Below are 15,737 nucleotides of genomic sequence, written 5' to 3' on the forward strand. Positions count from 1 at the left end.
GTACCTGTACACGCCATCCAAGTTCTGTTGACTCAATGCCCAGGCGTATCAAGGCCGTTATTACGGCCAGAGGTGGTTGTTCTGGGTACTGATTTTTCAGAATCTATGCACCCAAATTGCGTGAAAATGTAATCACATGTCAGTTCTAGTATAATATATTTGTCCAGTTAAAACCCGTTTCTCATCTGCATTTCTTCTTGGTGTAGCAATTTTAATGGCTAGTAGTGTACTCTCGAAACCTAATAACAAGTTCACGAGGTAGCAACGGTGACACACTCCGGTGGTCATTACAGCCGTCACAGAATGCAGTTCTAGTAAACTGTATGCACACTGAAGGAATGCAGAATTGTGTACACATCGGTCCTTTCGTTGTAGGTGTTTATGCTCAATACCTTGCCGGCGTTTATGAGAAGGTTCGAGCATAAGTTCACTAGATCTGTTACCCTCATTACGAATCTGTTATTAGAGACGGAGCACAAACTGTGATTGAGAAAGGAAATCGGCCTCGCGCTTTCAGAGGAACCAAATCGAAATTCACCCTACAAAATTTTAATAAACGTATTCCGTAATATCTGTTTTGCTCATTTTCAGTCAGGCATCTATCAAACTGTAAACAATAATTGAATGAGTACTGTGCATATAAAACAGCTTTATTCAAACAACATACAATATATTAAATTTTCCATATTAAAACAAAGTTTATAAAGTTTCAAACGTCTTTGTGGCAAAAGAGTATTGTACGTTACGCGGATTTATGCCGAATTCCAAGCAGTACGTCTAGAATGTGTGCTGTCATAAAGTAAGATTATCACATTAATCATTACGTTATTTTATCTTACAACGACTTAGCACTATAGAAATGTCTTTCTCTCAGTCTTTTGATATTTGTGTTTCATAGAGGTAAAACCAACGTCCACGAAGAAAGCACATACAAATCTTATGCAAAAAAGTAATAACACGGAATGTAAGCACCATTACAATAACGAAAACATTAACAATAACAAACAATACAACAGTGTTCAAAGTCAGTTTGGTCCCTTCGGAGTAGCTGCCAGATTGGAACGCAAGCTCAGACGCGAGTTGAGAAACGAGACGTGGGTTGTGTGATTTCGCTAGCCTCATATTCCAGTAAGAGAGATCTCAACCGGCTCCGATTAATTTTTCCATGATAGCTGTAATGTAATCCAATTTGCTTCCATCTGCAACATTCCACTATACAGCACCTTCCGATCAGGCTTCCTCTACTACCAGCACAACATGAGATGGTTAAGCAGCAGGAACTAGTTGCAATAAACTGCATCATGTGTGCTCAACCAGCTCTGTGAGGAAGCGAACAGAAGAGACAAGAACAAATAAAAACCTCAGATTAGCAACCACATTTGACGACTAAAACAGACAGCAAATCAGCTGCTGTACCACGGAGCGGCTAGCGGAACGATGTGCTCTGCGTAATAGATGGAGAGTTATTGACAGAAAAAAGGTGAGGAAACAGAGAAGACGAAAATCAGGGAGAAGGCCGAGACGAATGAAAAGGAGGAGAAATGGTAGAACGTCTTCCATAGAGAAAAGCTTAGGCAATAGTTACTGTTTGGTAAATGCAGCGAGGAATGCCATTCATCTTCCATTTAACATCGTTGTGATGTTGGTAGGCGAGAGAGAAACATACAGTTCCTATAGGTGAAATAAAATGACCAATACAACACGAAAAGATCTATTGCTGCACTGACCTGACAAGCAGAAAGAAGTGCTGCAATTTTGTACGAAAGAAAAACATAATTACCATGATCGGACGACGATGCAGTGAAAAAATAAAAGCATGAGAAAAATACGGAAAGCGACGAATGAAAATAGTAAATAACTAGCGTTTGCGCCGAATTTGAAGAAAGTCATATTTAAGAGGTGGCCTGGTGGTCTAGCTTGTAGATCACTAGGTTCCGGCCCTAGATGTCCTGGGTTCGATACTGAATTGGGGGTGGAGATTTTGGATCTTTCCCATGAATAAATGATGTTCGATAAGATGGCCTAATGCCGCGGCGAATAAATGGTGCTCTGCCTGCAGTCAAGCCAGTACCCTGGTCATGCACATTATTTTTTACCTCATTTAAAAACCACCGTGAGCTGTTGACGAAGTATACTTTTATTTACTATCATTTTCAATCAGCCGATTATCATCAAGTAACATAAAGTTATTTACATAAGGCTCTGGCGTCGAAAAGCAGAACAAAAAACAATCCTGTGTCACGAACTGTCTTTATAATGAAATGAATTTATAGAACTCATAGCATGTATCAGTGTCAGCAGTTTCAGTGACACGGGATTTTTCTTTTTTACGGCACCCTAATGTCGATATCATACAGGCTCAGGTAGACATTTTTTTATATTATTGATCATAATGGAAAGTCTGTTTCATCAGCAGCTCTTGGTGGGTCTTAAATACAACTTTCTTCAAATGTTTACGAGTTTTGGGCACCAGCTGCACAAAATATATTTGCACTGAATGTCTGATCCAACAGTTTTACCTGTAAATTAATTGGAATGTCTCTAACTAGTACCAATGACATCCAACAGTGTTCAAAGCCCATTTCATTTCCTGATTTAGTATGACGGAGACAACAGATGCTTAGCGAGGTGAATATCGCAGCTTAGACTCTCTGTTGATTGATACTGTGGCTTGTGGAATGTAGAATGTTCAGTATTGCTGAAAGCCTGACATGACACCCAGTTCATCTTGCTGATGCCAGCGTCGATGGAGGAAGTGCAGCTTCTCCTCCTGACGTGGAGGAGGATCCCGACTGTTCCGTGAGCTGTGGAGCGACAGATGCAGACGTAAGCCGGGGACAGAGGGCCCGCCGCTAGAAGTAGCCTAGCTGGCTGAGGGTGGTGAAGACGATGACCCAGACGACGAGTATGGCGATGATGGTGGCGAGGAAGACGGTCTTGAGGCGGTTCCAGGGGCTGGGCGGCTGTTTGTGCGGCAGCGGCGGCAACTGCGTGCGGCACAAGTCGGTGCAGACGATGCCGTTGCTCGGGGGCGGCGCCTCCACGGCCCCCAGCTCCACGCTGCGCACCGCTGCGACGCCGCTGCTTCCGGCTACCGACCCATCCCGCTCGAAAGCCGGATTCTCCATCTGCGGACACAGCGAGAGCACACCGTCAGAACATTAAGCTCGCCACAAAACTCGGAAAAGATCCAGCACTTCAAATGTGCCGTGCTTATCACAACGTAAAGGATATATCGTAACAAATTTCTAAACGTAAGATATAAACTGAAGTAATGAATTAAAATTTGTGCCAAGGCTGCGACTTGAACCCAGTTCTCCTGCTCACTAGGCAGATGTGCTAACCAGTACACCATTGTGGCACTGTGACTACCACAGCTGCACGCACTGCCCTGGTCCGATTTCCGCGATGGATGAACTGTCTGTATACATAATTAAGTTCGTACGGAACCCTCAATGTGTGAGTGCTACTCGCACTTGGCCAATGTTTGTCATGCACCTCTTTTTTTTTTTTTCTTTATTGTTATTTCACTCCCCAAAAAGGAGCGGGCTGGCAACGGCACAATACGCCACTCTTCAGCCAAGAGAGTTACAGAGAAAACATAGGCAAATGAGAAAATAATACATAACATAGAATGGTATAAAGTGATGAGTAGAAACGGTAGATTTACAAACAACATAGACGAAAGCGGTCTTGAGGCGGTTCCAGGGGCTGGGCGGCTGTTTGTGCGGCAGCGGCGGCAACTGCGTGCGGCACATGCTGAGAATGAACACTGTGACTCGACACGAAAACAAAGAAGCATCACAGTGGGAACACAAATGAATGACGCTGGCGACACTGCCGGTGCTGGTGGAACGTAGCACTGCACACGGCACTGGAATAACACTGACACCACAATGAAAACGTTAAAAATCACTGCACTGAATGGGACCTACCACCAGGTGAAGGGAGGAGGGGGGGAAGAAATGGGAGGACAGACGGTAGGGGGAAACCAGGAGGGGGGTAGGAGGGGGGCAGTGGAGGGGAGAAGGAAAGGATATGCCCGGGGCAGAGGGGGGGGGTGGAAAGGTAAAAGAAGGGGTGTTCGGCAGGGGAAAAGGAGGAAGAAGGGAAGGGGGAAGAGGGAGGGAGAAAGGGAGCCCTGAGGAGGGGGGGGGGGAGGCCCGTCTCGTTTTCACTTGACTGATTTATAGAAACAAAAACATACCAGCAATGATGGGTCCATTTACAAGATAACTGCAAATGTGTGATTACGTACAAAAGCGATTAAAGTACAAGGGTTTATACAGGATGTTTAGAGAGAGTCACACAGTCCTAGAGGGGGCTGTTTGGCCAAAACTAGTTCTTATAGTGATACGCAGTCCAGTCGCATTAATGCGACAACCTTCTATGTTCGATGCCAACGTACAATAACCGCTCACAGACAGCAGTTGGCAGCACTAGCAGTCGAGGGAATATAAAGTGTGTCAGACAGACGCGGGAAACAATGCGGTCATTGTCGTAATGGGTAACGAAGCGATTATTTGACGTCCGGGCGGGCATGATCAATGACTTACTGGCCAAGTGTGGAAGCATTTCCGAAACGGCTAAGTTTGGAGAAACTGTTCGTGTGCCACTGTGGTTAAAGTATACCGTGCACGACAAAGGGGCACTATCCAAAATCGGCGCCGAGGGAACTGTGGTGCACCATGGCCCACAGATGAAAAAATTCATGGCAATACCAGCAATCGAACGGCGCTCCTCTGCATAACACCCAGACGCGCTGATCACTGAGCTACAGAGGCGGACAGACATGTTTCGCAAATTCTATTTTTGAAGAATGCTGACTGACCCATGATACTTATTTTTTCTTACTATATGCATATACCGGATAAGTGATGGAACAATTCTGAATTTATTTCTGGCTCATAGTTTATTGGCTTATAAGTTAAAAACAACTTCTTGGGACACAAGCTGCTCTAACTGTTTCACTGTTTTTCTTTCCAATTACGATTGCGTGCGGTCCTTTTAACATTATGCACCGCACCACAATGGATTGCAGTTGTGTGTGTGTCGGGGGGGGGGGGGGGGGGGGAGGGGGGGGCGCGTGTACACACACTCTCACCTCCCTCTCTCTCTCTCTCTCTCTCTCTCTCTCACACACACACACACACACATACATATCTACATCTACATCTATTCTCTGCAAGCCACTGTGAAACACATCGCTAAGGGTAATTCTCTCGCACCACTTATACGGAGCGCGGGAAGAACGATTGCCTAGGCCTCTGTAGCCGCTGTAATTACCCTAATCTAGAGTTCGTGGTTCCTAGGAGAGCGATACGTGGGGTTGTAGTATATTCCTAGATTCTTCACTTAATGCTGCTTCGTAAAACTCTAAGCTGGCTTTTCCGGGACAGGTTTTTCTTATCTTCAGGTGTCTGCCAGTTTAGCTTTTCCAGCCTCTTATGACGCTCTGCCATGGGTCAAACAAACATGTGGCCATTCGTGGTGCTCTTCTATGTATACTTTCAGTATCCTCTGTTACTACTATTTGGTGAGTGTTCCAAACACTTCAACAATATTCTAGGGTGGATCGAGTGGGTTTTTTGATAGCAACAGCAATTGTAATCTCACTGCACTTTCCCTGTATCCTGCCAATCAACCGAAATTTGCTACCTGCTATACCTACGTGTGACCTTGTGTGATCATTTCATTTCATACTCCATCTTACTGTCACAATCATGTATTTGTATCAGTTGACTTATTCTAGTTGTGGCTCATCGAACTGCAGTCATGGAACAGAAATTTTTGGATTTCTTGAATTGCACAATTTTACAGTTCTGAACATTCAAAGAAAGAGGCCAATCTTTGCACTGTCGTGAAATTTTATGTAGAAGTGACTGCACATTTGTGCAACTTTTTATAGATAACAGTACTTAATTATATATAACATTACCTGCAAAATGTCTGATTAATACTATCTGTCAGGTCACGAGTATATATCATGCGCAGCAAGCGTTCCCACGCACGTCTCTGAGGTTTTCCTGAAGTTACTTCAACTTCTTTCGGTGGTTCTCAGTCCAAAATAGCTTGCTGCGTCCTCCCTACCAAGGAATCCTCACTCACTCCTTTCACAAACTTCGTTCGCTACTCGATATCACGTAATGGCGTTAATAACGTTGTTTTGTTACTAATTCAAACAATGTTCAGAAGAATGGAAATATTGCATCTACTTGACTGACTTCGTCCAAGCTTTTCTAGTCAAATGAGAACAGTGCACGGCCGATATTTTTGGAATCTGTACTGGATGGTATGATGGAGGGATACTGTTTCAGATTCCTCATTACGCCTAAGCTCAGAACCTTTTTCCTTCAACAGAAGGATGTCAGTGTGTTGGAGAGTTGGTGAATCTTCCGTTCTTGTAGACAGATGGGGCCTGCGACTTCTTCCAACGACTGGGATTTTTTTTTAGATATTAATAATTTACTGTGGTTAAGGCTGTAGATTCTGTATAGAATTAGATAGGGACTTTATAGGGCTGTGAGGTTTGGTTCTCGATACGAATATATACAGTTTATTACAATGCTGCATACTGTAAATACCACAGGTTGTTACTACAGGGCCGGCCGCGGTGGTCTAGCGGTTCTAGGCGCTCAGTCCGGAGCCGCGTGACTGCTACGGTCGCAGGTTCGAATCCTGCCTCGGGCATGGATGTGGGTGATGTCCTTAGGTTAGTTAGGTTTAAGTAGTTCTAAGTTCTAGGGGACTGATGACCACAGATGTTAAGTCCCATAGTGCTCAGAGCCATTTGAACCATTTTGTTACTACAGGTACAGTCACTGCAGAACTGAATCAACAAAAACGTCACAATAAGCGGCAGACAGGTGGCAAGGAGCCCATCGATAGGTACAAAAATCCCCAACAGCAGTAACAAGTAGTGATGCCAGATACGAAAACTGCCCGTACAGATCAAGTACGGCAGATGCTTCTGCGACAGTGGAAGCTCAGTCATATGGTCCTCGTGCTCAACAGTAATGGTTATGCAAGAGCAGTGTGATCTAAAAGTAGATCATCTATTGAAGAAAGGAATACGTTCATGAGTCTGTGTATGTATTTTCCGCGCAGGTGTTGCATTGCCAGTGCTGTACTTCGTGTTAATCTCGTAAGCATTTTGATACAGCATCATAATCACCGGATTCTCTGATCTACGAAGTCGCTCTTTGCGCTGTTTCACTCGCAGACGCAGGGACAAAGTGCGGGAGTAATCCCAAGCACTGGCTCCGGACACCTGCCTCTTAACGAGATCTTATTGTGCAAAACCGTATCTTATCTTTATTTTCAAACATTCGCAGCAGAATTCGTTAGATCCAATATCTCTCTCGCCGATCAGTTCATCAGAGATAAGAAATAGCTCATGTCAGAATTCACAAGTGCAGTGCTATTTATTGCTCATGAGTGACATCTCTTGCAACAATTGGTACGGAGGCATCAGTAGTGCTACGTTTGTTAGTAAAAAAGAAAAAAAATAGTTGGAAGGATAGTTAAGGTATAATATCCCGTCTACGACGAGGTCATTACAGTCTCAGCACAAAATCGGATAGGGTAAGGATGACGAAGGAAGTCCGGTCGTCCGCTTTTCAAAGGGAGCATTCTGGTTAGTTGGTTGATTTGGGGGAGGGGACCAAACAGCGAGGTCATCGATCCCATCGGATTAGGGAAGGATGGGGAAGGAAGTCGCCCCGTGCCCTTTCAAAAAAAACCATCCCGGCATTTGCTTGAAGCGATTTAGGGAAATCACGGGAAACCTAAATCAGGATGGCCGGACCGGGTTTGAACAGCCTTTCTCCCCAATGCGAGTCCCGTGTGGTAACCACTGCGCCACTTCGCACTGTGAAGCGTTCTGCATTTACAGTGCCTAAGTAAGGGAAAACAAGAGAAACTTGCAGGCGTTTACAAATGCACAGCGGTAGCTTGTTATTTCAAAACATTGACGGAATATGTAACGTTGTTCTCGCTCTTGTTTAATGCGACGTTTACGTATTAAAATGGCAAATGTGTATCTGTATACACATGTTACTTGTCTGATTCCTGTGTATTTTATTAACATTGCCAACCCCTTTGCTTTTTGTTTTAACTTTCCGCATTTTTCCGCCATTTTACACTTTAAGTCACCGTTTTATCGCCTGTTTTTCTTGTTTCTTTTCTTCTTCCGTTTTTAAAAAAGTCTGTAGGCTGTAGAGCAGCGTACTAAGCTGCTGCCAGCCCGCCCCCTTCGGGGGGAATTGAAAATCAATAAAGGAAAAAAAAATCTGTATACACCCTCAACGCGTGACGATTTAAATTTATAAATATAATTAATAGTATGTACTTGAAAATGGCAAATAGCCGAAATCAGCTGTAGTGGTTTAAATGACAGTGGTTTTATAAGAGCCAGTGTGAAAATTGTATTGTCTTCTAATAAATTTGTGACTGTATTACCCACACGAAAAAGCCTGTTCTTCGTTGCTGAGTAATGAATATTTCCTTCTTCTAAATATGATGTCGCAAGATATATAGGACCGAAAGTGGCCAAAATAAGTAAGCACTTTTGGTATTCCTCTCACAAAGTCTGTTATTATTCACACTGTAAAGGAAGCGGTTGTTTCAGTGAGCGACGTGTCGCAGTGCTTAAGACACTGAACTCGAGTCCTCAAGGCTTATACTTGAGATCCCTGTTCGACTGTCAAATTGTTAATTTTTCACGTTTCATGTCATTTTTCAATTACTGGGTGCATTGTTACAGATAATTATCGTGTTTGAAATTACCTGGAAATGTCTTTCCAGTTCTCTTTTATCTCGCGGTGCGCTGCAGTGCTTAAGATTTACGATGTTGATCCTCCTGTCTTCCTTCGCACTGCTTTCGGTGCATGAGAGACATAATTAGCGCGTAAATTTGTCGGCGATACTTCAAGCACAAGACAGCGATAACAGTGGCATGGTTCTGTGCTCTGAAATGGGCGTGAAATAAATTTGGGTGACAGGAATTGTACTGTTATTCACTGACAAAGCACACGAACGGAAACGTTTTATTTTGAGACTGAAGTATGGCACACAGGAGATCACGCGAACTAGAGCAACCGTTAAATCTATGAAGTACAGGAAATACATCTACGCTAAGTTTTCCGTTTTGAGTATCAATGCAGATCAAATATATACGTTATTTTGTCCAACATTTTTTCTTGGACACAGGGAATCTGCAAAAATATTACATCAGTATTTATGTCATTTGCAGACTATTAACTGTAGCCATTACAAGTCGTATGTGTTTAGGTTGGCTAGTACCTCTACGTACATGGAACAAAACCAAGCCATAAATGCTTATTTTCCCCTTGGCAGCAGGTTCGGTGTTGAAGTGTGGACGCATGGACCCCAAACGGTTAGTCTATACCGGCACATAGTTCAGCTAGTGGTGCAGTACAACGGTGCAGAAAACAACAGCTCGTAAAGTTTGCCTGAAAGACTGTTCAACGCAGACAAAAACAACCACCATAATGATTTGTATGCATATTAATATACTTACGTACCACATATAAAAATATCTGCTTTTATACCACGTTACACCCGATACACACACACACACACACACACACACACACACACACACACACACACACCGAAAAATCACAATGGGCACAACGAACTTCATGTGAGTATAAAAACAAATTGAAGAATGTTCTGCCAACGTAATGTGGAAAGAAATTTCTATCAGAAATGCGCGTTATATATCGGAAACTTCATTTGAAACATTCAACAAAATTTTAAAAAATATCATACTGGTATATTTAAAAAAGGAAATAACATTGAAAATTTGCAGGATGGTATCATAAATGTCATTCAATTTTCATAAGTGATCTGAAGATTCTTAAACCGCTGGAGTAGTAAAAAAAAAATGTCTTATTCAAGAAAAATGGCAGGAATCACAAACAAAACTTACCATTCAGCGAACGTATGCTTATGAAGTAATCTATCGAAAACTTAAGTGATAAGAGATGCACAATGCAGCAAACATCTCTGTCTCTCATGAGCTATGACGTCATGTGCCAAAGAAGATAAACGTTATAGTACTTTTCCAAATGATTCCGCATGTTACGCTTGGACAGCAGAATAATGGGGTGTGTTCTGTTGCATGCTTCATCGGTATTACACTCAAACATTAATGTGATTAGTAGGACATCGACATGGAATAAATCGTAGTTTCAATGACGCTCAGTAATGGTGAACGAGGCTTAATGAAAAAAAGCAACTAATCACGAAATCCTATTATTGCTTTACAGCGAGGACTATTTTCCTCTTACCTTGCTTGTGAGCTAATCTATTCACGAGTCCCACTGTAAAATAGTATCAGTACTACTACTACTACTACTACTACTACCACTAACAATAATAATAATAATAATAATAATAAGATAGGTGGTTGATTGATTAATTCATTCATCTTATTGCCTTGATATCAACATGAAGCAGAGTCTTTATGGATGCGAAAAGAGTCTGCGGCGATTAACTGCATAGCACATTATCCAGTGGACCTATTCTCAATGCACGGCACATCAGGAAATTCACTAGTTCCTCATAAACTGCGAACTGAGTACGACACTGTCCGAAGAAGTGAAAATGATCAAACTGTTTCATAAATTAGGAATCATAAAATGCTATAGATGTTCTCTAAATAATGTTTTTTCCAACGATAAGTGTCCAAGGAAACTTGTCGCTGTTACCGTGAGGAATTTCAAAAAAGAAAAGGGTTATTTTAGGGCTGTTCTTTTTCCTCTGCTGTGTTTACGACACATGTCTCGCACTCTTTTTCGAACTGAAAAGGAAAAGTCATGGAGTCGACTTGCGGACACGTGACTTGTTTCTCTACTCATCTGCGACTGTTAACGAAAATGAGGTAATCATGACTGTTTTGACGATGCTAACTCCACAATATGGAAACTTACATAAGTAACATGGAATGGAATTAAAATGTGAATTTAGAAGCGACATAACACCTGATCACTGGATCCGGCGTCGAGGATTTAGGTTTTAAATGCGGAATACCGGGTTAACCAGAGACTAATGCCATGCAGCACCTCAATGGCGTAATAAAACATAGCTCTACAAGCATATATTATACGATTATTTGCGGAATCGTTCGATGCACTTCAGAAGTACAGGAGAATCGCATAAAATAAAACAAGGTACCGATAACTAAAGAAGGACATCACGTATGTAGGTAGCATATCGGATATTCCCGTAAATTTGTTGAACACGGTTAACAAATGAAGTTAACACTTGGCAACCATTTCGGTGAATATCAAGGTGAGTTTCGAGATAGCAAATCTTTTTCAAAGCAGATATTCAATGTGAAATCAATAATTTACGACAGGTTACTAAACTCCAAGCATATAGTTGTAGGTACATTTGATTTTAAAAAGGTTTTTGACGTCGTTGACATGATACTTAAAAGAAAAAAAATAGTTCGCGAATTCGAAATTAAATTTAAACTACCAAACCGTTTTAAAATAAATACATGAATAAGGTAAGGTGAGGGTTTATTTCCAGTTCAGTTATATTCTAAGAGAAACATAAGAGTCTGAAGTGATGTAAAATTGTAACAAACCTCCATCAATAATAGTAGGGATGCAAAAGTAAATTTCCTGGCTTTTAATGATGGTTTTGCAGTACTTTCTGAAAATGTAATAAATACAGCGACGCAATTCAATCTCATGGAGGAGGTAGCCAAGAAAACATACTGAAGAACATGTCTGGAAAAATCAGTATTACGAACATAAGAGACTGTCCAAAATTTTTCAGTAATAAATACTGGTCAAATAGAAAGAATGCAAACTGAAATATTACGCAGGAATAATCCATGAAGCTGTTTTAGGAGAATATGATGTAAACGATAGGATGTAAAGGCTGGAAAGAGCTTATGCCAACACATGCAGTGTTAACAACAAAAAATATTTATTCTACACCTTTAATACTAAGCATGACAACACAGTGCAGAAACTAGAATGCCTACATGCAAATGTATGGCTAGTACTGAATTATAATTTAAATGAACTGGAAATATTAGAAAGAAGGACTGTAAGGGAAATACTATTCCTGAAAACTGAGAAATGATGCTGAAATGTATAAGAACATAGAAAATATATCAAAAATAATTAGAAGGAGGAAACACGCTCTTTGGTCGTTTATACCGAATGGGTTACAGCAGATTGAATAAACTGATCTTCAGGAATCTACGTAAAAGAAATCAACGACAAACTGGATTCAATTAGCGGGAAAAGGATTTGCTAAGAAATATACAGGGTGTTAAAAAACTATCCAGTATTTCAGGGAATGATAGTACACATCAAAACAAGACAAAAATATCTTATGACCACGCGTCCTCCAAAGCGTACGTTCTGACGTATGAACACGTGTTCATAGGAGGTGCTCTTGCGATGTCATCCGTGGGAATGCATTACTTGTCCTACTACAGACGACTACCCAATAATTAACTTTAATTTGAACCCCTAGTATGGAATACTGCGAGGTAGGACGGCATCACGAACACGTGGTTGCTGATATGAGCACCGTTGTTGCATTGGCGCTCCGTGTCGTACCAGGGTCAACAGGGTTCTGGGATACTGGCGAGCAGTATCGATGTAAACATTAGTTGGCTCAGTGGTCTGCAGTGAGTTGTTCCGTTTACGTTGTGCGATTTTACTGTAGTCTTGTAACATCTGTTTACGTTCGCGTACATTTCTCCTAACTCCGGGAGCGTACTTTGATGTTCGCATACAGACTGCTCATGTTTGAAATACATGTTATGTGATGTTTGTGGTGTAGTATAACGAGTTTTCTCTCTTGCAGATACTCTGACACAACACAGTACTGGAGGCCTTTTATTCCACAAGGGAGATGGCAGACATGATTTACTGCTATGGTTAATCTGAGAGCCCGTAACCTGTACACTGAACGATTTCTAGCGCCCAGGGTACAATTTGTTTAGCTGTTCAGCCGATTGTTCCAGCACCCATCGAAGTAGGCAGTGGAAGGCCTCAAAGGTTCAAATGGTTCTGAGCACTATGGTTCAAATGGCTCTGAGCACTATGGGACTTAACATCTGAGGTCATCAGTCCCCTAGAACTTAGAACTACTTAAACCTAACTAACCTAAGGACATCACACACATCCATGCCCGAGGCAGGATTCGAACCTGCGACCGTAGCAGTCGCACGGTTCCAGACTGAAGCGCCTAGAAGCGCTCGGCCACCCCCCGGCTGTCTCCTGGTGTTTTCCAAGTATACCGCCGTCTCTTGTAATTCTTGAACAAAGTATTCGCTATTACTAGCTGAAATTTATAGCAAAACTAAACTTGTGTTTCTCCTCTCTCATTCCTTTTCCAGTCCCTATTCTCTCGTAGCCCTTTCCTCTATTCGTTCCCTACAACCGCGTTCTAGTTCAAGATAACCATTAGATTTTCAAATCTCATTAGATACTGAATTACTCGTTCAGTATCCTCCTTTGCTTTCTCTATTTCTTCATCTGCTGCTTGCGACGTTCGCACGTATATCTGAAATATCGTTGTCCGCGCTGGTTTGCTGTCGAATCTAATGACAACAACTCTATCACTGAACTATTAACAGTAGCTCACTCTCTGCCCTACATTTCTATTCATAACGAATCCTCCTCCCGCTATACCATTTTTTGGCTGTTGATATTGTCCTATATTCATTAGACCAGAAATCCTTACCTTTTTTCTATTTTGCTGCACGGATCCCCACTACATCTAGACTGCTTTGCATTTTCATTTTTTTCAGATATCGCAGGCCAACGAAAAATTTTTTTGAAAATCTTTTTGTTACTTAGATAGCTGATCATTATAGATTTTTTAGGAACTGAATCCAAATCTAGCCTTAGTTTTTTTTGTATCACCCATAGTTTTCGAGCAATATGCTTTTTATTATATAGTATAAAAATCCTATTCTATACGGTAAACGGGGAAATTAATGAAACGCTTTGTTACGACATAAGCATGGTTGGTATTTACAGTAAGATACTTAAAACAATGATATGTGTTAATAGAGGTTTCACTTGTCAGCTGGATTTGTTTCGTACTTTCTTTCTCCTTTTTTGTTTAAAGCTTCTTGTGTAGATTTTTCTACGATAAGTCGCTTGCTGATCTTCTCGGTGATGTGACCAACAGTAGTCCCCCATCATGTTGGTGTTCCAGCGGCCTTAGAAGCGTTTTTTAATCACTCTGATGTCCTGGTGAAAACGCTCTCCTTGCTCCTCACTAACATCTCCCACATTGTCCGGGAAGTAATCAAGGTGACTTTCAAAAAGTGAACTTTCAGGCTCATTAAAAATCTAAAGTTTCAAACTTCTTTCACATTGTAGCTATAATAGAAACATATTCTGGATCTTTCTTGAATAATACCCATGCTTCTTTCACATTTAAGGTCATTGTGGATTCAAAGTTAACATCAAGCATCAATTTTCTAATGTCAGGTCCGACAAGGACGCCTTCTTTTAGTTTAGCTTCTGAAAGGTGTGGAAACTTTTGGCAGAGATACTTAAAAACATGGTCCATCTTTAGGCAAAGCCTTTACAAACTGTTGCATTAGACCTAATTTTATATGTAGAGGTGGTAGGAGTACGTTCTTTGGATCTACAAGGTTTTTGCGTAGGATGTTCTTCTCACCAGGTTTCAAAGACTCTCTCGCAAGCCAGTTCTTTCTGCACCAGTGTTGATCCCTAGCCCTACTGTCTCATTCACACGAGAAAGCTGGAAATTTGGTAAAGCCGCCTTGCTGACCAAGAAGCATGCATGTTACTTTTAGATCGCCTCATATCATCCAACCATAAGCAGAATAACCTATTTTATTTAGCGCTACTTCTAGGTTTTCATAACTATCTTTCATATGTACGGAATGTCTAATAGGCATAGATGCATACATGTTACCATTGTGTAATAAAACAGCCTTTAAACTAGTTTCGGATGAAACAATAAACAGCCTCCAGTCTTCCTTTTTTATTCAATACCAAACTCATTCATCAGACCGGGAATGTCTGAACAGTACACTAAATCACCTTCTTGTTGAAAATACTTGGAAAATTGCTTCTCTCTCTTTCTATACATGCGTATGCTGCTTCCAACTGCCAATAAGTTCTTTTCTTTTAATATAGAGCCAAGCAATTCAGCTTTTTCTTTCGTTAAGGCCAGATCCCTAACCAAATCGTTAAGCTCTGTCTGAGTAAACAATTTGGGCTCTAGACTTCATGCATTACAGTGGAATTCATCATCATCTGGTTCCTGTAAATCAGATTGTACATCAGAAAATAGTTCTGTTGGAAGAGAATTTAAATTATCTGGTGGTTCAGGAATTGGCAAATTTGTACCACGCCCTACTGATCGGATGGCGGACGGAAGGTTAGGGTAGCTTATTACCTTCTTGTTTTTCGAATTATGACCAGTAATATCAACACTGCAAAAAAAGCAATCATCAGAATGATTTATTGGCTCCCTCCATATCATAGGAACAGCAAATCTAAAGGCTTTTTTTCTCCTTTTTGGACCATTTTCAACACACACACAACATACCTTATGCGGCGCCCAACATTTATCTTGATCACTAAGTTTAGATCCAAAGTAAACCTTTTTCACAAAGTCGGTAATGTTTCTTTGGTGTTTTTTAATCACAAATTCACCACAAATATAACAAAAACTGTCAGCAGAGTTTTTAC

General features: G+C 41.3%; 1 protein-coding gene across 3 annotated transcripts in view; it reads right to left on the minus strand.

The window, feature by feature from the left end:
- Positions 1 to 629: 629 nt before the first annotated feature.
- The window catches only part of LOC126481502 (uncharacterized), a 332,833-nt gene continuing 317,725 nt past the window's right edge, over positions 630 to 15,737 (minus strand). For all 3 annotated transcript variants that reach the window (XM_050105295.1, XM_050105293.1, XM_050105294.1), the window contains one exon: positions 630 to 3,128. In XM_050105295.1, coding sequence (XP_049961252.1) covers positions 2,853 to 3,128 — 276 coding nt within the window. In that variant the 3' untranslated portion in view covers positions 630 to 2,852. The remainder of the gene's footprint in view (positions 3,129 to 15,737) is intronic.

This window comes from Schistocerca serialis, chromosome 5, assembly GCF_023864345.2.
Source record: "Schistocerca serialis cubense isolate TAMUIC-IGC-003099 chromosome 5, iqSchSeri2.2, whole genome shotgun sequence".
NCBI lineage: Eukaryota > Metazoa > Arthropoda > Insecta > Orthoptera > Acrididae > Schistocerca > Schistocerca serialis.